At 36.1% G+C, this 26,365-nt stretch overlaps 3 protein-coding genes across 6 annotated transcripts; 1 reads left to right on the top strand and 2 right to left on the bottom strand.

Annotated features, from left to right (window-relative positions):
* Positions 1-36: 36 nt before the first annotated feature.
* On the bottom strand, positions 37-3,625 carry LOC113693761 (F-box protein At2g32560). Of its 2 annotated transcripts, XM_072053284.1 has the most exons (6): positions 2,637-3,625; positions 2,455-2,553; positions 2,241-2,320; positions 1,877-2,052; positions 1,638-1,712; positions 37-460 (listed from the first exon to the last, which is right to left on the bottom strand). In XM_072053284.1, exons 1-6 carry the CDS (start codon positions 3,309-3,311, stop codon positions 273-275), a joined length of 1,293 nt encoding a protein of 430 aa, XP_071909385.1. In that variant the 5' UTR covers positions 3,312-3,625; the 3' UTR covers positions 37-272. The 2 variants fall into 2 exon arrangements, with proteins under 2 accessions (XP_071909385.1, XP_027068240.1); XM_027212439.2 differs by lacking the exon at positions 2,455-2,553.
* Positions 3,626-15,455: 11,830 nt separating this feature from the next.
* LOC113692734 (uncharacterized) lies at positions 15,456-24,958 on the bottom strand. Of its 3 annotated transcripts, none has more exons than XM_027211252.2 (7): positions 24,761-24,958; positions 24,503-24,644; positions 19,131-20,024; positions 18,877-19,014; positions 16,910-17,001; positions 16,046-16,114; positions 15,456-15,919 (listed from the first exon to the last, which is right to left on the bottom strand). In XM_027211252.2, exons 2-7 carry the CDS (start codon positions 24,630-24,632, stop codon positions 15,524-15,526), a joined length of 1,719 nt encoding a protein of 572 aa, XP_027067053.2. In that variant the 5' UTR covers positions 24,633-24,644; positions 24,761-24,958; the 3' UTR covers positions 15,456-15,523. The 3 variants fall into 3 exon arrangements, with proteins under 3 accessions (XP_027067053.2, XP_027067052.2, XP_027067054.2); XM_027211251.2 differs by having other exon boundaries at positions 18,877-19,017; positions 24,761-24,902; XM_027211253.2 differs by having other exon boundaries at positions 15,595-15,882; positions 18,877-19,017; positions 24,761-24,902.
* A 779-nt stretch (positions 24,959-25,737) lies between these two features.
* LOC140008682 (UDP-glycosyltransferase 71K1-like) lies at positions 25,738-26,292 on the top strand. Its single transcript, XM_072053531.1, has 2 exons — positions 25,738-26,032; positions 26,150-26,292. Exons 1-2 carry the CDS (start codon positions 25,738-25,740, stop codon positions 26,290-26,292), a joined length of 438 nt encoding a protein of 145 aa, XP_071909632.1.
* Positions 26,293-26,365: the final 73 nt, after the last annotated feature.

Below are 26,365 nucleotides of genomic sequence, written 5' to 3'. Positions count from 1 at the left end.
AATATGTATAGGGTCCAGGGACATGCAATAGGAAGATGTGTAAGCTAGTCATTCCTTGGAGAAAATGACTGCATTTGCTTTATTTAGCAGAAGATCTACATTACCATTGTAAGCCCTTCAAGGCCTCTGCATCAAACTAGACAAAATTGAAGCCTCAGAACTAAAAACTTCTACAAGTGGCTTCCATATGTGCCATTCTATATACAGTTGGAAAAGGGCCAAAAAACCCTCTTTACACTGCAGATGCCAAAGCAGCCAGTCATACACTCATACTATTCTAAGGTACTGGTTGGCCAAAGGCTTTTCCATGTTGAAATCTCATTTTCATTGCATAGCTTTCTGATTCCTCCATAAAAGCCATCTGCTCCATTGCCTACTTCTCGGTGATCCCTCCTGTTTACGATTGTTTGTCTCCATCGCGAGCTAGGGGCATACTGCTTGAACTCCAGCACTACACTGTCTGTAAATATGAATGAGTTCAGGAAAAGAATCAGATGATTTGAAACTCCCTTAAAGAGTAGACATAAGACTTTCTTTTGAGAAGATGATAAGTGTCATTGACATGATGAATTTCTCATGAAAAATGTCCTAGCATTGTTAAGGCGAAGGCATGCTTGAGTTTTGAAACCATGCAGCACTACTTTTGGTTTTAGATAACCAGTTTACTCTTATGTTTTCAAGCATAAGAGTATGATGAATAGTGGACAAAAACATTCATTTGTCACAGTAAGAAGCTCAAATTTGGAGGCATTTCTTTCAAAGCCTTCTTCTATCTTTACTCCAAATTTGTTACTGAAAGACAATACAAGCTAAACAAGCTAAATAGTTCAGTTGCAGTATATGGTGTGACACAACTGTAACTTGGCAGATAATTTCTGTAATTTTGCAAGTTCAAAAAGGTAAAAGATGTTTTAGGACCATCAATTCATCATTAGATTCAGATTATGCCGATGCCAGCTACATATCCATGAAATGTATTGCAGGCACACGGAGCACATACATTTGTTTAAGGATTTAGCTTCAGTAAATTGGACAAATATAAGGAAAGTTGTCTAGGGTTGCCCAGGTAAAAGATGTTTTAGGACCATCAATTCATCATTAGATTCAGATTATGCCGATGCCAGCTACATATCCATGAAATGTATTGCAGGCACACGGAGCACATACATTTGTTTAAGGATTTAGCTTCAGTAAATTGGACAAATATAAGGAAAGTTGTCTAGGGTTGCCCAGGTCAAATTTTAGCCAAAACAGCAGGAGAAGCATGCAGCTTGAGCACCAATAGATGATGAATAAAACAACTGAGTAAGGTTTATGAATCATCCCAGTCAATGACTGCTTTAGTCTCCCGGGTAAGAACTGATTTTTTTGTCATAGAATATTTGGCATCTAAGATGATGCTGAGATAATTCCTCAACAGTGGCAAAGAAGTGGGAAAAAAATGGTAAGAATGCTAAAAGGTGTTAATTGGCTCATACAGTATCAAATGTCTAGTTAAGTGCAATTTTTCAATTGTCAAATCAGAGCAAAAGTTAAAGAAGATATGCAAAGGCTTGAGAAATATACAGTCATTGCCCTGATTGTCTAGCCATAAAACTTAATTATGCCCATAAAACAAAAGAATCCAATTGACATACCATTTAGATGACACTGGCAATGCGATTCCTGGCCTGTGCATGACTCCAAGTGTCCAACAACTCCATACCACCAACCTGAAATTTATTGAAACCAGAAATCAGAAGTGCCTCAATCAAAAGAGAACTCAAAAAATGAACCTAATCTGATGCTGATACAGTGGCAAAAATGAAAATCCAGTAAAACAGAAGGGTCAAGGGAGATACATCAAAGGGGATACACTAGGGGACAAGAAACATACCATATGGGAAATCTCTGTTCCTTCTCCACTGAACCTCTATGTGATCACCAGGTTTCAGATCATGCAGACAATCTGAGACATGAAGGACATGTGCAGGGATATCAACTGCTGGTGCCCTTATCCTATTCCACTTTATGTTGTCCTCTATTGTCGGCCTTCGCCCAGGTGCTGAGTACCTGCAATAATGCCTAATTAGTATTTCAAACAACCAACTCCAAAATATGTCCCAAATCACTGTTGCAAACAGAACTAAATGCTTTCCAAGAGGTTTACTCAAGAAAGTTACCTAACTAATAATGATCAGCATCCCTTGTGTAGCCTTGGGATATGTAATGTGCAAAAAGAGATTGCAGAAAACATTTACCTTGCAATAAAGGTGTCTGTGCTTGAATCATAGCTCAACTCAGCATCATAACAAGAGAGCATAAACCCAACTTGGCCATTCTACAGGTAAAATTCCACACGTTAATCCAACCAAAATTGGTAGTCTGGAAACTAAAGGTCTTTTGTACTTGTAATCCAACCAAAGGGGGAAAAAATAAAAGAAGAATCAAAATTAGGCAACTTCAGTGAATTACCTCGCGGTTATAAACCTGGGCTGGAAACCGGAATTTCCCGGTTTCAATAGCAAGATACCAAGCCTTTACAGAATCCAACCAAAATTGGTAGTCTGGAAACTAAAGGTCTTTTGTACTTGTAATCCAACCAAAGGGGGAAAAAATAAAAGAAGAATCAAAATTAGGCAACTTCAGTGAATTACCTCGCGGTTATAAACCTGGGCTGGAAACCGGAATTTCCCGGTTTCAATAGCAAGATACCAAGCCTTTACAGAATCTACAGGTAAGGAATTTCTCTGCTCAGTAACAATCTCATTTTCTCTTGATCTATTCCACATCTTATCAGAGAAGATTGAAAAGTACCCAAGTAATCCTTTTCCCCTTTTACTCTCCTGTAGCTTAGCTCTGTTTCTTGAAGCAATGTAGCATTGCCATTGTTGATACGCTGCATTACCAACCAATCTACCCCATTTCTGCTTCATGTGTTTCTCCCATAAATGATCACTGCTGCACCTCTCACTCAAAGACGTGCAAACTGCAGCCATACTACAGAGCTGAAATGGAGAAAGCCTCTCAAGAATGCATTCCAAAGCCAAATCTGGCAAATCCAGTAAAGTATATTCCTCTCCCTCCAGGCCCTCCACCATCACATTCTCTGCTTTTCCATTACCGTTCTTCTTCAGTGATGATGTCAGAAAATGCAAGAAACCTCTGGCAGCCTTACTTCTTGCAGACCAAGATATCAAAAATCTCGACACTTCCCCCAAAAACCAAGGAATCGCCTGCATTCTCATGTCCCTCTTCCAAGTCCCAAATGGCCTAAAAAATGACTTGGAAACTAGGATAACAGAGAAGCAAGAAATCAAGAAAAGCAACATTCTGCCAAAGATGTTAGAAATTTTACTTGGGTTTCTAATCCAAGCTTCAGCACAATAAAGATAAAGTGTTAGCTAAACCAATGCCAAACACAACAAAACTACTTTTTAAGGCTGATATCAGCTAGATTATGGTACTTATATAGTATCAAGAAAGTAGAAAATCAGCTAGTCTATGGGACAAAGTAGTCTGGATATCTGGTCTATATAAAGTCAAGTTCCATGAATTTACGAAATTTTCGGAGTTGCCAAGTGAAATAGTACGTTATTTAACAAGTACTACAAGAAAATTGGTATCACAGCCGACAAAGCTTTGATGGTTGGCAGTTACAACGCCCTGCAGATGGTGGAAAGAGACCTTAAGGCTACGCGGCAGTTTCTTTAATATTTAGGCATCTTAGTACACAAAAATTTGGAGTCCACTTCTATTGGGGAGAATCAATTGCTCGGCCACTAGTTGAAGGACAAGTGCCAGTTTCAACATGGTAGAGGATTTTTTTTATTATTATTTTTAAGGAACATGGTAGAAGATTTGAGGTTCATTAAAGAAGAATAAAATCTGTCTAAAGATGTTACATTAGATTTTTTGTGTGGTTCCAAGATTCTAAGGTTAGCGACTTTGGTAATGACAATTTGCTGATATTTGTTTACCTTAACAACAAAATAGACCTCTATCATGGAGTATAAGTTAAAGGGCCATTTCCTGAGAATCCATAGTTATAGGGCCACAAAAAGGTGAAAAGGGCAACACTAAATTATCTAGTGGGAAGCCAAAAATGTTTTGGCTTTGTTTGGAGTAAAAAAAAAGTGCCTATGAATGGGTTTTTGACAATTGGAATGGACAAAATTGAGAATTTCTCTTGAAATTTTGTGTATAAAAACTTTGGTAAATGGAGTATTTACAATACTGTATAGATGAAACGGATTTGTATTCATGATTATGAAATATGGTACAACTACGACTTCATTTTACAGTAGGGAGGCACTACTGGCGTATGAGATTTAACTGCTACAAGACGGAATGGGCTTCTACAATTGCAGGTTTGACTACATGGTGCAGATAATGGCGAGTAAGGGTAAACTTTATTTGGGTGGTTGAGATTGATTTGAGGACGTAATTTCTACAGAGATATCATAATTTGTTGCCTTTTTACATGTTATTGTCTCAGTATCTATATTTATTGTACTAATATCTATATCTGCTGTGTTATTGTCTACACTGTTCCATATAATTGGGACCGGTGATTGTAGAAACACTTGATCCATGATAGGATGTGAAATAGTCATCCAATTTATGTTTATTTTTCCTTTTATTTTAGTCAAATATTATATTAATTGATGAATTCTACTTATGTTTGATTAATGGTGCTAATTATAGGAAAATAATCAAAATACGATTAAAAGGGGCAATTTTCAGCTAATTTGGTGGTGGCACATTCAAGTCCAGATTCTCGAAATTTAGTGCACGTAAGAAGCTTCCAATTCCAAAAATGCATCAAGTAATTGGCTACAAATTAGGAAGCTAGTGGGCCACTCCCAAGAAAAAAAAAAGCTGAGAAAGTTGACTTGTAATAGGGTTTTATTCTAAGAAGTTGATTGGTATTAGAGTACCAACTAATTAGGAGTCAAAGTAGGAAAGAAATCCTGAAACAATTTGTTCCCATCTTTTGTGTGGCTAGAGGCGTGAGGGCATTGGACTTGGTCTTTATTTTTTCTCCTTAGTCGACTTTTGGAAGGAAAAAACGATGGAAAAGTTTGGAACAACTATTTGCATGGCTGGTTCTCTATTAATGGAGAACTAATTTCATACTTCTAGTCAAGGGGACAACTGAAAATTTGGTTCAACAATAACTGTGAGATCTAAATTATTTTAACTGTTTCCTCTATTTATTGATATTTGTATGTTTTCTACTTTTAATTACTATAGCTATCGTGTATCATTGAGTAGATGCGCAATATTTAATTATTCACGTAGGCTACTTGCTAATTGGGGTAGTTGAATCCGTAATTGTTCGATTACTTCCGTCCTAATAGCAACTGGTATAATTGGGTTTATGTCAGAAAAACATATGATCTAATTTAAACAAACCCTCGTAGCGTGTTTGTTAATTAGGATTGGACTTTTCTAATTCTTAATGCAATCTAGAAATTAAATCCTACGGTCTTACTTAGGGTTATTTCTTAGTTAGAGAAATAGTTAACGGTCGTCCCTTGACTATCGAAAAAGTAAGGAAAAATTAGTTGTTTATCGTACGTATGGCAGCTATAATCACCCTATTAATAAATGTTGGAATTATATGTGAATCGATGATCAGTTGCATGAACCATCTCTGAAGTATACCCTTGGTTAGAGTGCCCCAATTATTTCTTTCAATTAATTATTTTTTCGCCTTTAATTTATTTAGTTGTCAATTCATTAGCATTGAATCCTAAATCTCCCAATTTGTCTTGACTCGAAAGGAAACGAACTTTTTCCCAGTCCCAGAAGAGACGACTCTGTTTGCCACTGTCTACTAGTTAGTAAATTTTGTTAGTTAATTAATATTGGTATATCGGATTAAGTAAACTCTTCGGAAGCAGGGTGAACCAAGTAACCCATTGCACATCTAGAGTCCCTGCTGCAGTAGCTGGAATTGATTATAGACTGTTTTTTGTGGTAACTAGGTTTTATTATTATTATTGCACAGGCTCGGCACCTGTCAATTTTTGGCGCCATTGTTGAGGACTGGTACCTGATTAATTTGTTTCTTTTTTAGTTCATCTTGTTTTTATTTTTGTTTATTTTTCTTTTTTTAATGGCCGCTAACATTCCGTATTCTTGTGATAGATTGGATTTTAGTCCTATAAAAGGAAATGAGGCTTGTGCTTTTTCTGATAATCAATATTCAGATTCACTGAGTTTTTTTTATAGAAAAAATGGCTGTTGCAACCTGTGGAATTTGTTATGCCACGGATCATTCAACGGTATGTGTTTTGAATATCACGATTACCTGAATATCTACATGAATAAGTTTGGAGGTTTTTCACCCCAATCTTAAACGTGATATGACCCTTATTCAAATGGGTATGATCAAGAATGGTGGAATAATTTCAACTCGAATTGTGCAAAAGGGTCAACAAGTTTTCAACATCAATATCACCAGCAACAGCCATCATCCATGTCATGTATGTCTCTTGGAGAAATGGTAAAATTAGTAGCTGCTGAAACACATTAATTTCAATAGAAAACACAAAGGTTGATTAAAGAGATGGAAGATGAAAGACGTGAATTGGCATCTACAATGAGCAAATTGATTTCTCCAATTTATGAAGAATTGCCCTCACAAACCAACATCGATTTTAAAGAAGATGAGAATATAATTATCCTGACAAGTGACATGAAACTGCAAGAGTCTCAAGAAGAAGAATCTAAAGATGCAATTGAAAAGGGAATTGAAGTACAAGAAATGGAACCCCAATATCAAATTGTTCAAGTGGATGAATCTAGTGAACAATCTCCAAATGCGGTGACATCTCCTCCATTCCTTAATCAATATTCTCTTAACTCTTATTTTTCAATTTTTGTTAGTGAGATTGACTTTATTATACCAGAAATTTTTGTATTTCATGACAGGAATAAATTAAGAGTGGCGATGGCAAAATATTTTGAACCCGTAAATGCGCATGATGGAAGAGTGAGTGGAGAATTCAAATTACGGTTGACTTATTTTGGCGCCATCTACTAGTCCATGAAAGACCGTAACTCGTATACTCAAGAATTACTCTATTTACGAGGGCTATCAAGATTATACAGAGGATGAAGCATTGAAACGAGTCACAAGATTTTATCCTCCGTGAATAAATATGAAAATGTCTAACCAAAAACATTAAAGAAAGACGCTACTTGAGAGACAATCCAAGGCTATTTGTTTTAGTTTTCTTATGTTTCTGGAGTTTTTGTTAAGTGTTAGTTGCATTTAGTGATTTGTTATTTTTGTGGCAGGAAGTTGGCAATTAGACATGCTCACGTCAAGTGGTCACGCTTAAGGAAGGCAATTCACTTCCACGGGCAGAAGACTCTCCATGAGTTAGGCGTGCCCACGCCAGGTGGTCACGCTTAAGGAACTCAATTTTTGAAAATTGATTAAAAGAGTCTCTGGTAGTTAGGCGTGCCTGCGCCAGGTAGTCACGCTTAGAGATCTTAATTTTCGTGCGTTGGTCAGAAGACTTAATGACAGTTAAGCATGCCCACGTCTAACGTAGTAGTAAAAAAAAAAAAATTCTTCTTTTTTTTTTTTCTTTCTTTCTTGTTTCTTTCTTTCTTCCATCCGAACTCCACCACCGCTAGCCATCAACATATGTCGAGTTTCACAATCAATTGCCCCTCACCCGTAGCTATCCACGGCCTCCTCAATTATCAGGGAAGTTTCGTTATCCCCATTACTTTTCTTTTATTCTTTATTTTACATTGGAAACAATGTAAGATTTAGGTGTGGGAGGAGTAGCATATTGATAATATATTGAAAAAGTGCAAGTGTAGGTATTTTTATTGGAATTTTTTATTTGACTTTGTCGAATTTTATCCAAATTTTACCTATTTTTGTGCATATTTGTGATTATTCCTGATAAACGATGGATAGATGTCTCAAAATTTTCTATTGTTAAGATTTTACGCTCTAATGTGTTAAGTATGACCTGGTTAAATCTATGAGTATATTTTTTGTGAATATTTGAGATTTTATGACTTTTTACAATCTTTGGTTAATTTCTCTAAGTATTATAAATATTTGTCTAACATTTTTGTGCAAATTGATTCAACTATTAATCTTAATTCTTCATGTTTAAGAAATGAAGTGGGTGTGTGTAATTGTTTAATTTTATTCGATGCTTATTTATGAATAGTATTCGGCTATATTCCGCTAGTATCGTTGCCTAGTAACCAGAGGTCTTCACCACAAGTGTCCATTTTCACGTCAAAAAGCGACGATAGCTATGAGTATGTGATTTTTAAGCGATGATGGCTGAGTAACCGGGCTCATTCATTTGGCTAATGTCAGAGTTTGCATCAAAATGCTTAAATGGTTAAAGACTAAGCATTCCCCCTAAAAAAAAAAAATCAATCAAGTATGGGGATATTTTAGAAAAAAAATTGTGTTAATGTGAAAAATGTAGAAGTGTTTGAATGAATTGTTAGCCCGCTAATTCATAAATTTTAATGTTGAGATTTTGCTTAATAGTCGAATCATTTGCTTATGGATGCTGGTTGAATATTTTATATTCTTAAATTAGTTAGTCATAAATTGAAAGAGTTCTTGATCTTGAAAGCTAACTGGAGAGATATTTCTTGAAAATTGCCACTAATACTTGACATATGTTTAATTGTATCTTGGTAATAGAAGATTTGAATAATAGCCATTGTTTGAATTTGATTGCTTGATTTGTTGTTCTCATGCTTGATGACAAGCATGATTTAGATGTAGGGGAAATTGATAGGATATGAAATTGTCATCCGATTTATGTTATTTTTCCTTTTATTTTAGCCAAATATTGTATTAATTGATGGATTCTACTTATATTTGGTTAATGGTGCTAATTGTAGGAAAATAATCAAAATATGATTAAAAGGGGCAATTTCCATCTAATTTGGTGGTGGCACATTTAAGTCCGGATTCTCGAAATTTAGTGCACGTGAGAAGCTTCCAATTCCAAAAATGCATAAAGTAGTTGGCTACAAATTATGAAGCTAGTGGGCCACTCCCAAGAAAAAGGAAAGCTGGGAAAGTTCACTTGTAATAGGGCTTTATTCTAAGAAGTTGATTGGTATTAGAGTACCAACCAATTAGGAGTCAAAGTAGGAAAGAAATACTGAAATAATTTGTTCCCATCTTTTGTGTGGCTAGAGGCGTGAGGGCATCGGATTTGGTCTTTATTTTTTCTCCTTAGCCGACTTTTGAGAGGAAAAAACGATGGAAAAGTTTGGAACAACTATTTGCATGGCTGGTTCTTCATTAATGGAGAACTAATTTTATACTTCTAGTCAAGGGGACAATTGAAGATTTGATTCAACAATAACTGTGAGATTTAAATTATTTTAACTGTTTCCTCCATTTATTGATATTTGTATGTTTTCTACTTTTAATTACTATAGCTATCGTGTATCATTGAATAGATGCGCAATATTTAATTATTCACGTAGGCTACTTGCTAATTGGGGGTAGTTGAATCTGTAATTGTTCGATTACTTCTGTCCCGGTAGCAACTAGCATAATTGGGCTCATGTCAGGAAAACATACGATCTAATTTAAACAAACTCTCATAGCGTGTTTGTTAGTTAGGGTTGGGCTTTTCTAATTCTTAATGCAATCTAGAAATTAAATCTTACGGTCGTACTTAGGGTTATTTCTTGGCTAAAGAAATAGTTAACGGTCGTACTTTGATTATCGATAAAGTAAAGAAAAACTGGTTGTTTATCGCATGTATGACAGCTATAATCACTCTATTAATAAAATGTTGGAATTATACGTAAATCGATGATCAGTTGTATGAACCATCTCTGAAGTGTACCCTTGGTTAGAGTGCCCCAATTATTTCTTTCAATTAATTATTTTTTCGCATTTAATTTATTTAGTTAGCAATTCATTAGCATTGAATCCTAAATCCCCCAGTTTGTCTTGACTCGAAAGGAAACGAACTTTTTCTCAGCCCCTGAGGAGACAACCCTGTTTGTCACTGTCTACTAGTTAGTAAATTTTTTGTCAATTAATTAATTCTGGTATATTGGATTAAGCAAACTCTTTGGAAATAGTGTGAATCAAGTAACCCATTGCACATCTAAAGTCCCTACTCCAGTACCTATAATTGATTATTGACTGCTTTTGGAGGTTTTATTATTATTGTTGTACATGCTCGGTACCTGTCAATTGAAGACAAGATCGGTGTATGGCTATTTTTTGTGCTATCATCAAGATTTCGTTTTCACAGAAATTTCTATATAAAATATTGAACTTGTCTCACTTAAGCCCATTTGCAATTTAAACTTTAAAAGGAAAAGTTTTTGAATTTCAACAAAATTACTGTGGAAATAAAATTTGGACTATTGACTGTATCATTTGTCCTGGTCTATGCCTTTGCCCATGTCAAACATCTTGCAGAGATGTTGATGTCTCAGTTGTGTGGGAAATTAAAGTTTGGTGCACAGCTCAACAAGTTGAGGTCGTTGCCCACCACAACTCAGTCAAGAGACCAAGGAAGGCCACCAGATACATGCCTAAACTCCACCAGACAAAATACGTAGAGCAAAGACTTCTAAGGTCCACATTAAAAACCAATTGGAATGAAAGTGAATTTTTTTTTTTTTATGGCCTCGAGGCCACAGGAAACCATACGCCAGATTGAAAGTGAATATGTTGGAAAAAACTAAAAAAAAAAAAAAAAAAAAGAAGAGAAAAAAAGAAGTGGTTGGTTTATGGTTATGTCATGCCGACTAATTGGGAATATATAGTTTAGCATAGCAACCATACAACCCTGCTAACATCAATTTCGCCAAGGAACAACATCAACAAGCAGGCAGGCACCCACAGGAACAGCAGCAGGAGGCATCCCCGCTCCCCTCGCCATCCGCTTTTCCAAAATTCCTCCTTGTAATAGAAAAGCATCTCAAAAAAAAAAGAAAAAAACTATACAAGCCCTTATTCAGTTTGAAGACATTAAAATGCAGTTGGATTAAAATCAATCCTTATAGGCCATAGAAAATTCTCTACGTTGATTAGTAAAGAAGAAGAAGAAAAACATCTAAGAGGGTTTTTTTCTTTTCTTGGTTTTCTTGGGAACAATAACTAAGAACTACTAAGAAGATTGGGCAAGAACATAGTGAATGTGGGTTTTTTTTATTTTTTATTTTTTGTGTTTTTGAACTTTTCATAGGTTGCATCACTTCTTTAGCATCATTGATTGTGGAGCGCAAGAAGGGCTCCGTGGACTCCACCTTTACCTAGTGAAATAATTGATAGTTACAATGTACAATGCACCTCGATATGAGTTAATTTCTCCGCTATTCTTTTTGTGGTAGTAAAAGGGTATTATTTGTCCCTTTGGTTAAGCAACAAATCTGCCGCATTTAGTCAAACTAGAAATTAAATAAAAGAATCCACCGCCAAGATCACAAGCTTTTTTTTTTTTTTTGGTCTCCCATTAGGAAATGCACCCATGATATATCACTTTTTTTTTTATGTTTTCCAAAAATAATTTTTTACAAGATAAATCAGAATTCATTTGATGAATAAATTCATTCCTAACAAAAGGGATTTTTTTTTTTTTTAAAAAAAAGGATGAAAAGAACTTGGTCCATGTATCATGTCACACATGGTCCAGTGCCTCCAGGCCATGTGGTGCCCATATTTGAGCTCCAATTCATGTACAATTAATTCACCAGAGGTTAATTTAATGTCTTGTCACCTAAAGTAATAAATCATAAATGTCTGCCAAAAAAGGGTTGCTTCCAGAACAGGTACAATTAAATAACCACCCACCTATTGGACGCTTTGACAATCACTCAAAATCATTTTGGCTTTTGTTATTATGGTATAAACATGTCACCACTATAAAGAAGAGAAGGGTACTTTTATATAGTGAAAAATGACTAATTACTTTTTCTGACTTGTTCCCAACGCCCAAAAAAGGGGAAGCATACTACTCTATATAATTATGGCTTGACTTTGCTTTAACTTTAGTGAATTCAAAATCGATCTCGAAGTTGTTCGAATATCAAAATACATGTTCAAAATTGACTCAAGATAATAAATGGGGGTTATTCAAGTTGGACTTGAGTTCGCCCAAAATGCATGAAATTCAATCTCGAATTTGAAAAACTCAACAAGTATTTGAGCAAAATATTACAGAGTTCAAACTCGACTCAAAAAGTTACTCGAATTACTTCAGTTCGATTTGTGCTTTTGACCATAGAACGCTTTTGCATTTTAACAAAGTGGGGTGTTTTAAGATTTGCAAGACATTAGAAGGTACTTTTGCAATTTTACATCCCAAGACTATTTGAAGGATATCTTTCTTTTTCTGTATTTCCCAATTAACGACTCTTAGAGTGTCTAAAAACAAAATATATTTTGAACCATATTTTGCTTGGTCCGAAAAGTACAAATTGTGAGACAGAGAATGCAGTGAAAATGCCAAGTAGTGTCATTTCCTTTCCTCCTACCTCAATTTGGTTTTTCTCTACCACTAGATTGAACTTATCTGACAAATATTGGGCTATAATCTATAGGCAGTTTGCCCTTAGGGTAAGGAGTCCAAAGCTATTTTAGTCATTAACATTTGGTTCCTAATTAATCTATTTTAAGTCTCAAATTAGCCTCTCAACATGGAAAGTGTCAAATTTTAATCCTTCCATTCATCTCTACCATTAAAGTTGATGGATTTAAAGGTAAAATTTGATCAATCTAATGGTACGATTTAATTGAAGGATTAAAATTTGACACTTTTTATTTTTAATAAAACTTGAAATAAATGAGAGATCAAAAGTGGATGATTAAAATAGTTTAGAAGATTCCTAAAACTGTGCCACACTAATCATACTTTTATGTCCAATCCGCTAACTATGGTTTTCGTAGATAATACAGAAATTATTAAGACCTGATAATTTGTTGGAAACAGACGATCCACCCTAAACCTTTAATTGCAAAATCATTAGACGTGTGCATTGAAAATAGACCAAAAATTGTTGAGACATAAGAAATGGATACTATATAAAAAGGTGGGCATGGTGTTACTTAAAATTTCTTATGCTAAAGTGTACATAATTTACAAGGCAAGTGATAAACTCAGAATTTTATAACGCACCTATTCCTTATTTGGATTGTGATTTTTTGTAGAAAATTTTTTACGTTTTTCATAAATACATTTTTTAATCATTTTTTTATCTAATATATATCAAATTCGTATAGTACATTTTTCTACAAAAACTTCTAAAAATAGCAATCCAAACGGGCTATTTAATTGTGTACATGAGAAGCAGAATTCCTTAGCAAGCCAATACGAAATGCCACAACAATTGAGTTTTACCTTACATGGATTTAATGATCCTATAGATGACACAATTGTCATCAAATCTGCAGATCCATCTGTTTGCTTTTTGTACAGGTAGAATGTGGTGAAAGATCTTTCAAAGGTACCTTCGAATCAACCATTGTTCATGTCAATTATTCTCCAAATCTTTGGTGCTTATCCTTTCATATGTGGTTCGTATGGATATGGACTCAAGATGAGCATTTTTTTTCTTTCAAATGCCAATTATACACTTGGAGTCCACCATGAGAAATCAAAAGATACCTGCGAAGAGAGGGCCCCTTACTGAATTGCATCAACTTTTTCCAGACATGAAACATATTAAAGAATGAAAATGGACCAGTAAAAAAAAAAGAAATCGACAAATTTGAGGCAAGGTGTAGATAATAAAGGAGGGAAAATTACGTCTCAAAAAGCTTTTGATTCCATTTGGATGAGAGGCATAATATTTGTTTCCACATTGTCTGTTCACGAGGATAAGTAAAGCCTTTGGCCTTTTCTTTCTTTAATGGGGAAATTCAGATAAAGAAGAGTAAAGGAAGAATCTATGAGTTTTTTTTTTTTTTTTTTTTTGCATACTGAAAAATGAGGCTGTGGTTATTGTTTACATAATTGAATAGTCAATCAATTGAATATTTGAAACATTAGAATACCCTTGGACTAACTAGCTTCGCATCACCACCCTTTGTAATTTGTATGCAGAAACCAAGGACTCTATTAAAGACATGGTGGTGCTAACTGCAAAAGGGTGTTGGTTGTTAGCTTTGGAATGTACTAAATTTCTTGGGCCATACATTCTCTTGCATCACAAGGAATTATTGTTCCATCAAAATATTTCTACTGTATACACTTAAAAGTATAAATACACGACATATGCATAAAATTTGCGTTCGAGTCTAAAATTTCGTATATTTAAATCTATTAATGTATATGCGCCTTCAGTGTGTTAGCGTATGAAAATATTATGCTGAAATATTTCCCTTCTTCCATTACCCTTTGTTCAATTGCTGATAGCAGACTTGTAGTATGTGCCAAAATGGAACTGAAAACTTGAAAGTTTCACCTCCTGTACTGTACGAAACTTGAAAGAAATGAAGAAGCTATGTGTACTCACGGCAGCTAACGAAATTAAGCAAGTGGTCCACTTTTTTGGAGTAAGAAGAGGATTCCAATCCTGCTTATGGTATAAAGATCTAAGAACAGTAGCTTTCAGTCTCATCATGAAGTTGATTGATATAGAGGCAAAACAAGAACTCGAGATCCAAATTTGAAAAAAAAAAAATTTTTTTGAGGCGTGTAATTTAATTTTTATAATTGTTTATTTGAACGTATTAAAATCTAAAGAGACCATCCAGAAATTTCGGCTCTTTATGAAACGCCACACCCTCCATGGCTCCACCTAATGTCCTGCCCTCTTTTATAGACACCAGATTGAAATTCATGTCGTAGTCCCGTTCAGACCTAAATCCAACAAACTTCTTAATCAGAATCAGTTTTGGATCTTGTCCCGTTCAGCCTCAGCTATAAGCTTCCTTACAGTTTTGGAGTCTTGCAAAGGATTGTTTTTTTTTTTTTTTTCCTTTTCTTTAATTTGAAGTGTGATGTTGAATATTTCATTCCATAGATTTATAATTTTGTGCAGGCCAATTAAATGTTTTAAAAAAAATACTACGTTCCCCACGTTGTAGATTTGTGTAGATCAATGGAGTTCTAATCAGCTTAGAACAAAATTTAAGTTCATACATGAAGAAACTAGCCCTTTTCCCCATACAAATTTTGCAATTTCACTGCACAATCACTAGTCCGCTGTAGATCATAATTCATAACCCCAAGTCCTCGTAACAAGTCAGTTTTTTTCAAAAAAAAAGGTATAGAAACTGCTATTGTCTCATTTCTGCATCATGGTGATTTGAGACCATTTTCCTTCTCCACCCCTAAAAAACCCCCCACTTCACATCTCCATCCCAAAGAGAAAGAATGAAACATTTGTACACGGAGGGAATTAGCTAAAATCCATTCCTTCAGCCCCATTTGGAACTGAGGGAAGCAGCATAGCAAGTGATTGGATTTTTCATCTGAAACAGAGTCAAATTCTCGAATAAGAACCCCGATTCGCATTTCACACTAGGCGGTCAACCCGGCAAAGAAACTAAGTAGTACTAAACAAGCCACGCACCAGTTGAGCTACCAATGAATGATGGAGACCCAGGGCCCAGATGGGAAATTTGGATGTCCAATAAACGTGACTTCAACCATAGATCACGAATTCTACATGCAAGTGCAATATCCATGAACTTTATACTTCTAAGATTATACAACAAAATACGGCCAAACACTATCTCATAGACAAGGAGATGCATCCAGTGAGTTTTTAGAGACCTAGACCAACGGTGCGGCCATCCCTTCGACGTAATCCAGCAGTATATTGCTTCTCTAAATCCATCTGGAGCTGCTCCCTCTGCTTCTCTGCAACTTCGTCGTCGGGTTTGTGGTCCACTTTCATATCGCCCTTCACACCCTACAATTGGCCATAGGTACCAATGCAACCTCAGACTCTAAAAGAGTGTTAGTATGTAGGAAATAATACCAATTAGCATAATCTTAGTACATGAAAACAGAAGCCTAAGCTTCTACGTCCTGACTACTAAAACAGTTGAACAAATAGATGGAACAGAACTTACCATGAGCTTATGAAATTTTTCTTGTCGCTCACGATCACCAAATATTGTTGTATCCCAGCGGTTAGCAGACTATGTTTGAGCATCGAGAGGACAAACAGAACAGCAAAAAGATGGTAAATAACAACAAGCGTTTACGAAATTCAACCAGAACATATACAAGGTTTTTTTTTTGTTGGGGGGGGGGGGGGGAGAAGAGGGGAGAGGGGGACAAAGGCCAAGTCATGTCATGTCAAGAGGCAGAAAAAAAAATTCAGGTACCATAATGTAGAACCCCTAGAGAACATGAGAAAATTATTGCTACATTTAGCACCAAAAACTAAAAATTGATGTGCAGCATAAAAGAACTATTAGAACAAATAAAAAAAAGCTAGAATTTGATGTTTCAAAACCAACAAATTGGAATCCATGCTGATCATGCACAAGTATAGATGTAAAAGCAGTACCAAATACCAGTAACATATTTTACTTAACATGTGAACGCCAATGATGCTCAAAGTATGGATGCGAAAGTGGTATTCAATAACAGAAACATATTTTTCTTCAACATATTTTGGCAAGCTCCAAGCATGGGAATTTTATACCAGAATTGTGCAAATCAATGGATCCAGATTGGCACAAGAAATAAAGTTTAGTCAATACTTAAAGCAAACTTCAATAGGCATATACCAAGACAATCATTCCAATTGCCAAGCAGAATGAAAGTAGAATATATGAATGTTCATCAACAAAATATAGGAAAAAATCATCTTTAATGTACATAGAAAATGGTAAATATAGATTGACAGAACATCCAATTCTCAACTTCTGCTCTCTCTTAAGCAGCAAGCTAGAAAATAAAATTAGCTGTCATTAAGCTATAAGTACCTCATCTGCAACAGCGGTTTTCTTGTTGCCCCATAAAAGCTTCTTCTTTTGGTCAGCAGACATAAAACCAGTTCCAACAAGGTTTCGATTAACTGTGGTTCACAGCCAAAAGGGACAAAAAGTTAATTGGAGAACACAGAGTTTGAAAGCAACAGCAGCCAAGTACATAAAGATCCTACATTCAAAAACTAATCAAGATGATCTTAACTGGGTTATTGAAAAACTAAAAATCTGCAGGCACAGCATTAGTTTGGAAATATAACAATATTGTAACAATTAACCAAGAAAGTTTCAGTGCTGAAAAACATGCACTATTTACTTCAGATAGATTTATGCACAGAAGTGCATACATGAAATCTTCAAGCTTGACCAGAAGGAAAAAAATTTCAACCATAGCCATGCTTCAACGTGAAACAAAGAATCTACTTAGAAAGAGAAAATAGAATCAGCCATAACAAGCAACAAGAGACCAATCCTTTGAATTTATCCTAGCAGTTTAAAGTTGGTACTTCCTCAAGAAGTTGATTTGGAGGAACTAAAAATAACAGATGCAGCATCTAGTGCATGGCATAAAAAATAAAAGATATCAAATGATGCAGAACTAATTAATCTGGAGTAATAAATTAAAACTTATACTTCCACAGTCAGCAACACCAAAAACCATCAAATAGACAAATCCTGCATTTAACAACAAAATGAAACAAGAAAAACCATATCCATCATTTGTCAGCAACACATTCATAAATTCTTTTCCACTTTCCAATTTTGTCCTCACATCATCATTACGCTTGGTAATAATGAGACAATTCGAATTGTTCGTTAGGGGCAAAAGTGGAATGCATGCCAATAAACTCGACTTTTTTGGAAAGTGACTTTGTAGTCAGCACCTGTTGAGATATGACAACTTCTTCACAGATTTTTCTAGATTCCTTTTGGTACTAGAATAATGAATAAAACTATTAGTTAGGAGTAGTTCCACATTTGGTATCTTTTGACTAGTTCAAGTGTTTTGAATTACAAGTATCTCTTGCTCAGATTTGTTAGCAAAGAAATATGTTTGTTTGTTTCTTGTATGCTGCACAAATAGAGAGCTCATGAATGAAGAATTTAAGGTGTTCTCAAGTTCTTCAATACAAGACTTCATAATAAGTCATTTTTTTGCAGCACTAACTACTAGTGTTGTTTCTTAGTGCTGCAAAAAAATGACTTATTACGAAGTCTTGTATTGAAGAACTTGAGAACACCTTAAATTCTTCATTCATGAGCTCTCTATTTGTGCAGCATACAAGAAACAAACTTACATAATCTTTGCTAACAAATCTCAACAAAAGAAAATTATAATTCAAAACACTTGAACTAGTCATAAGACACCAAATGTGGAACTGCTCCTAATTCAATTACTAATTCATTTATTCTAGTACAAAAAATCTGCAGTGAAGTTGCATAATTTCAACACCACCACCAAAAAATATCAACTAGGCACATATTATATTCGAAACACAATAAAAGAAGTAAAGCCATATCCATTACTTGTCCACTTAGTAGGTCACACAGAGTTATAGGAATTTAAAGATTCTTTTCCACTTTCCAACCTTGACCTTGCATAATTATTTTGTGGTGAGAATGGAGACAATTCGAATCATTGAATTCTTTATTAGGGATAGGATTGAAAAGCAAATTGATAGACCTCGAAATGTTTGGAAAGTGACATTGTTTTTGTGATCTCAAAATAGCAAGAGAGACAGTTTTACTGAGACTGGCATACATATTAGATTGGCTGGCAATTTCTAGGAATGATAATCTACCACGCACCGATATGCAATTACCATCTACAAGATTATACTACAACGTCTTCAACCATAATAATCACTTCACCACATCACACAAAACCTACATGCATATTTGCCTTTGAATGAACAATAGCTACACAATGCAAAATACAGATAACAGCTAAAATAACAGCATACCAAGTTCAGCAGCCTTCATTGCAGCAACCTTTGCAGCATCTATATCAGAATCTGTCAGACAAGCCTGCTCAGCAGACCCTGTACCAGTAAACTCTTGAGCTTGCTTCAAACTAGAAGAGTTCTTTTCATCAGCTTCAGCTGCTGGATAAGCAAAAAGTGCAGCATGAGTGGACAGTTAAGAGAGGTAGCATGAGAAAAGAGTAAACATGACAAGGGAACAAATAGCATATCGAGGTGAAGCCTATAGTAAATACCATTACTATTGCTTTCATCCATGTTAATTAACTTTTGCTTCTTGGCTGAGGATTCTTGATCTTTGCCAAAATGACCATTTCCATCTTCAGATTTGTCCCCTGATTCCTTCTGGTGACGTTCCTTATACATTTCTCTATCGTCATAGCTCTTTTCTTCTCTGGCATACTTTTCACTGTCCAATGATTTAACATCACCCCGGCTAGCTTCTCTCAGACGATGTCCAGAGCTATCCCTTTTAGAAGATGAGTCATTCTTATAGGTCCTAGATTCTTCATAAGACGGTCCACGATCACTCCTGTAATCCCCTGAACTCCTTCGATGGTCAAGCTTCTCATCTGTACTAACTTTATCATCAGTACATCTATCCCTTTCCCCATGCTTAATATCATCATTGTAAGAGCGCCTCCTACCAGATCCAGCTCTATCAGAAGATGAATTTTTTTCTCTATGCCTTTCATATTCAAAAGATGAATCTTTTTCTCTCTCCTTACCTCTGCTGCGATCCCCCAAACCATCCAGCTTATCTCCTGAATATCTGTCATCATCACGTGCATGGTCTCTTGAGCGATGCTCACCTTCCCTCCTAGAGTAATCAGAATAAGTGTTACTTCTTGAGTCTCTACCAGAACGAGCAGACCGAGAATAATCTCTATCATCACCATCCACGTACTTATCACGTCTGTGATAATCATCATGCCTATGATAACCACGAGAACTCCGTGAAGACCGTCGATCAGAATGACTATAGGAGTCACCACTCCTGCCATAATGGCTCCGTCCAGAATGCCTTTCAGTGTCTCTCCCTTCATCCTTCCTTCGCCGTTCATCAGCACCTCTTTCACTATCTTTACTCATTTGGATTGGGGTAGAGTTGCGTTCATGAGTCGGACTTCCTGCAGACACAAATAAAAGCAGCATAACTTAGTGCCAAGAGAATGACTACGTGTTTGAATGGAAAAAAAAAAAGGTAGCAAAACCAGAAGCAGTTTTTTGCTTCCAGAATACCAACTGGTATGCATCGTTGGAGACAATAAAAGAAGGGTGGGGATGTGTTGGATTCCTATCAACATGCCCATGAAACACAGCTTGTAGTTCCCTACTTAATCAGATCACTGCCTACTGCACAAAAAGGTAAGATATCTAAAGTACCTGTAAAGCCATCAACTTAACTTGATTGTGATATCCAACAGTATGCAGGAGTAGTGTACACCATAGCTTACAGAAGTGACACTAGTGATTTTATCAAATATAGGAACAAAGAACAGGACCTCAAAGCCACAAGACACAGTCAAACCACAAAAATGTCAATAATAACACTGCAAAAGAAGTTCCATACATGAGAAAAGTGGTCATAAACAATCAAAGAACTTCCACTCATGCAATCACCAACCAGCACAAGGACTTCACTGTGGCATGCAATGGCAATGTCGCAGTAAGATTCACAACTTGTGGGAATACAAGCAGATTATGTGCCCAACTCCAATACCATCAAATTTTGGTACATTTTGGAAATTTCTCAAATAGCAACTAAGGTTGTGTAATAGGCCTTAAGATTACTGATGCCCAGACTTCATTAGACATATATAATTCTATACTAAATGATCTATATTGACCTATAACATTCAATTTTTGGCCTTTTAAAGATATATATTGTTTGCTGCTTTTAAATTTTAGTTTAGCCCCAGAACAGCTTATTCCACTAAGCCCATTATAGTCCTATCAGCTATATACAAAAGGAACAGTCTAAATTGCTGAACAATCAATTGTTTATTTTCTTTGCCCACATCATATTTCTTAAAATAACTTTGATCCGATTACAGCGAGCAGTAACTAGTTGATGATGTTACTATTGAAAGAATTATATGTAAAAAAAAATCTGGATCTTGAATCCTAAAGGACCTAAATTGAGATGGCCCCATAGAGGACCTTAGTCACTTCAGTAGACTAGAGTGGATTTGGCATCTAATCTGCCATAATTCAACTAACACATCAGACTCCCAAAGGAGGACCTTACCTTCCTGAAGTATATTACCTCAGTCCAACTGACAGTTGAATACTTCCTATTGTGGTCCGTCTCAAAAATGCTGTCACTTACCCAAAACTCAACGCTCATGTAATACCATTCAGCTCAAAATCAATTTCTTAAGTTAAAAGTGGACCAGAAATCTTTTATTCCAACAACTATTAAATTCGTTTATGGGGATATCAGACAACCTGGGGCTGTCTGAATCCATTAAGGGAACAAGTTATAGGAGGGTTTCATTCAGTTTTATCTTTAATTCTAGCAAGAATATCAGCAACACTCATCAGCTACATGGTTCTGACAAACTAAGGAACCACAAATGTGCTTACAGTATAGACAAATAAATTGGAAAGCCTTCACTAATAATAGATCATTTAATGTACAGGTGCAAGGACATATTTCCATTATGTGGGATATTGAACAATTCAAAAAGGATAATCTGTAGCAATAGTTGCACGTTCATCAATCTACAGCTCCAGTTACCACCTCAAAATTTTGCTTCAAACAGCAATATCGAGCATCAATTTCAGGAACAATGATATACACCAAATAGCATATCCCTACGATTAGAAGCTATATATAATACCCAAAATCATGGCAGTAGACAATTATGCCACACTTGTGAATTCTGTGATGCTAAAAGGCCAACTTGATTCAAAAGGGAGGAAAAAAGACAGCACATATTAAGTGCAAAATCAACATACCTGAGGCGCAAAAAGGATTGTAAATCTTAACTAAAAAAACAGTTAATAAAACACAAGCATACAACACAAAATGCTAGCACCATTCTTAAATAGCTGCTGAGCTAAACATATAACAAAAGAATAGTATAACTAATATAATTCACTACTCATGCAGTCTGTTTTACATTAAAAAAAAGTTATAGAAAATTATCTATGAATTTTGACCCTAAAATTCAGTTTAACTTGATTCTGGTTGGTGTTTTTGTTACAGCATAGGATGATTTGAGGCACAGGACTTCCTAGACATTTGCATCTTCCCCAAGCCACCTGAAAGCAATGAAATTCATGCCCATCCGTACAGAGCAGCAGTTAACCATATCTTTCTGTACAAGTGAACTTCTAATTTCAGGACAACGTATTATAGAAGACATCCCTCAACAGCAGAATTCCAAAAGAAAATGTGAAAATTTTGCATTTTAAGTTCAAAGTGAGAAAAGTATAACAATAAATCTATTAACCTTATCACATCATTACCAAGCCAAACCTAGCGAGCATTCAAGGATAACAGTGCTGACAATGGCAGCAAGTAGCCACTGCAATACTTTTAACAATTAACAGGACTAACAACCACAGATCCACAAAATACTCTCACAATATCCAATTACCAATCTGGTTTTAATATCATCTTATCAAATCTAAAATCTTAATGGACCCAGATGAAATCACTAAAAATTGGGAAACCTAAAAGAACCATCCTTCAAGTGGTTGTCCTTTTATTCCGATCATGTCACAATAAAACTTTCCTCCTGATTAAAGAAGAGCAGTTGGAGCAAACAGTGTTACAAGTACTGACCCTGTTGCATTCATGACTTGAACATTGATTTCTTCCCATTCAGTTCTTTCTCATAGTTGATAAAGACACCTAAGGCATGCACCTAACCTCAAGCCACCATGAGCCACAACCTGCTGCACCTAGCTGGGCATGCATGCGCCTAGCGATAAAGTACATGGCTTGGGGTTTTGGTGCAAGGAGTTTGAGCTGCGTACTACTTTCCACTGTATCTTTTGTCGACTTCTAGCTTCTGCAGTTGACTTTTCTTTGACTGTCAAGTGGTGAAATTCATCTTATCTTAATGTTACTGGTTTTAGCACATTATACCACTCCCCTGATTTACAAAATCACTTCTCTCTGTATTCTACACAGACTTTGAATCCTTACCACTGTTAGAATACAAGAATTGAACTATTTACCTCCATCCAAAGCTTCGCTGCTGAATCTATCGGATTGGCTAGACGGAATTATGTGCCCAAGACCACATATATTGTAGTGGAAAATAGACCCTTTTCACAAACCAAATCCTACACATATCTAAGAGAAGAGGAAACTGATGGGCGCCCATGATGGCCAACCCGATATACCCGCCAACCCGACTTCTCTTTTTTTTTTTCCAATAACATAGAGGGAATAAAGGGTCCACCACCCCACCAACCCACGATTTCTGGAAAAGAAAAAGGACTAACATCTCTACAACTATGAAAGAAACAAAAAACTAACTTTGACTTTTCTGGTTTCTCCTCCAGTTCTTCTCTTCTCGTAGAACTCATAGCCTAAGATTTGGGATGTGGAAAGGGTGTGTTTTCCACTATGTTTATACACAGACTTTGAGCATGTAATTCAGTCTAACTAGTCTGGAAATTCCTCTGCAAACAAAGCATTGAACAGAGGAAGCCATTAATTGAATCCACTTCTCAGATTCTAACAATTTAATCTCCCTTCTCTTCTTCCCCATCTTTAAGGCCCCCTTCCACTTCACTTATCTTCTCTTTGTTCTCTCTTTGCTAAACTTTGCACATCAAACACACTTCCCCTTTTACGAGTTCATCCCCCAATTCAAGTTGTCAAAAAGAAGGAAAATATTTTAGAAGAGATTAATGAGGAACGTGTTAAAAAGATGCATTCTGCATTATATATGTGCGAAGTTTCTATTCAAATTTAGAACTTGGCACAACAAAAGAATTCCAAAAAGGCATCCAAGAGGGTTGAAACCTTTGCAGTCCACCAAAGCTACCTAATCAACAGGCATCTTGGCCATTTCTTCAATTGACAAAGAACAATACAACAGGCAGGCAATACAAATTATTTTCAAGTAACAAATGGGCATAAGATACAACATAAAGGCATGACACCAGGAATTGACGAGCTTCAAGCACTTGCTATGAAACTTATCACTAGAACTCAAACTCTATGGAATCACAAGTTTGACCTTAAACATCCACAAAACCTAACACATACACACCAGAGAATCGCCAACAGCCGCCAAAAGACAGATAACTATAAATACTTCTGACACCAGCAAATCAAACAACCCCCGCCCCCATCCCTCCATCATACAACAAAAGAAAGGTGATCAACTCAGCAAACAAAAACACACAAATAACTATGCACTTCACCAACTTTACAAATTTCGAAGTTCCCCCAACATTTGAAACTAATGACCTATACCAAAAAATCTACCAAAACTTCATCACTCAAGAAATTGCTCACATTTCTGCAACTCATGAGACCATCCAAAAAAAACCCCACGCATTCAAATAAAACCAAGGTGCAAAATTCCATAAACGCAAAGACTACAAAAAAAATAGAACAATAGTAGGTAAGACTTACCCTCGGATGAAGAGGATCCACCGACCGGTGAGCGGCGCCGGTATATCCTATTGCCAGCATCAGTAGACGGCTTGCGAAACGTCGCCGTCGCAGAATCCACTCTCTCTTGCGGAGAAGATCGTGGTTCCATTTCAGTCACCACCTAAATTCAAACCGAAAATCAAAATACACAATTCTTCAATCTAGGGCTTCGGCGATTTTTTTCCCCTTAATAAATCTTTTCAGAAAGAAAAAGAAAAAGGAATTTGAGAGACGAACCTGTATTTCAGGGTATATAGGGCTTGTGATTTTTTCGGTGTCGAGTTCAAGAAAAAAGTGCCATAAAATTGGAGATATATTTTCTTTTTTATCCTTAAACAATAAATCTCAGTTTTTTTTTTTTTTTTGCCTTTTATTTTCCCTGTTTTGGTTTCTCCCTGAAAATATCTTTTGTGTGAGGTGTCTAGGGTTTGATGCTTTAGTTCGAAGCCAAGATATGACCAAAAAGATCTAAGAAATTCTTGAGTTGGGGCTGGATAAGGACAAGGATGATGATGGGTTGGAGCCCAAATCCTTATTTGGGTTAATAAGGTGGGCTTTGTAGATCGAGATAAAAAATTGAATTTGGGAGTTCATGTCCCCATTTGTTACTATTTTGTCCCCATAGAAAATTGTCACACGTGAAATTTTCCTTAGATCGAAATTAGGGTTTCGAAGCTTTTATATGTTTTTTTTGGCAGAGGAAGGCTTTTAGAATTTCTTTGTCATTAGGTTCCAAATTCCAATTTTGTCCTTAGCAGTTGGAGATGAGAAAGGATGTAGAGAGGGATGGGAGGTTTATAAATAAAAAAAAAAAGAGGACGTCTTTAAAAATAGACAAAGGATTCAATATTATATAAACCTTAATAGGATCGAAAGGACTAAAGTAAAGTGTAAATAGTTAGGTGATACAAGTGATACATCACAGTTACGACGAATTAAAAGAACTATAAGGCTAATAAAATATATTTTAACCAAAAAGAAAAGTTGGGCCCGTTTGAATTGTATTTTTCATGAAAAAATTACTGTAGCGATTTGATGTATGTGAGGGAAAAGAGTAAGAGAAAAATGTGTTTACGAAAAACGACGTAATTTTTCGACGGAAAACAGCAATCCAAAACAAGGCCTTAGTTAAGGTCACACCGTCAAATTATACAGTTGGACCACCCTTGCCCGAGCTGGAAGGCCAAAAGCAGAGGTCAGACCGCGAAAGGATAATGAAATGGCTAGATGATCAGCCTCCATTGCCAGTTGTATTTCTCTGTTTCGAAAGCCTGGGTAGTTTTGAGCCAGACCAGTTAGCACATATTGCAAATGCACTCGAGCAGAGCGGCTACAGATTCTTGTGGTCTGTCAGGTCGCCCATACCAAAGGGCTTCACATATGGGACCGCTGAATGTTCCAATTTTTCTGAAATATTGCCAGAAGGTTTCTTGGAAAGTGTCGAGAATCGAGGATTGGTGTGTGCTTGGGCACCACAGATAGAGGTGCTGGCTCACGAAGCTGTTGGAGGTTTCGTGTCCCATTGTGGCTGGAATTCTACACTGCAAAGCTTGTGGCACGGGGTGCCTGTTGCAACATGGCCTCTTTATGCTGAGCTGTAAATTAATGCTTTTGAATTGGCAACAGAATTGGAACCAGCTATGGAATTGAAATTAGATTATCGAATGCAAAATGCAAAGAATCTTGTGATGGCTGAGGAAATAGAGAAAGCTATCAGATGTTTGATGGACAATGAAAATCCAATCACAAAGAGAGTCAAAGAAATGTAAGAGATCAGCAGGAAGGCCAGTCAAATTGGGGGTTCTTCATTCATTTCGCTTGGACGCTTGATTGAAGATATGT

Source organism: Coffea arabica, chromosome 6c (assembly GCF_036785885.1).
Source record: "Coffea arabica cultivar ET-39 chromosome 6c, Coffea Arabica ET-39 HiFi, whole genome shotgun sequence".
NCBI classification, from domain to species: Eukaryota; Viridiplantae; Streptophyta; class Magnoliopsida; order Gentianales; family Rubiaceae; genus Coffea; species Coffea arabica.
This window is presented reverse-complemented; position numbering and strand designations above follow the sequence as displayed.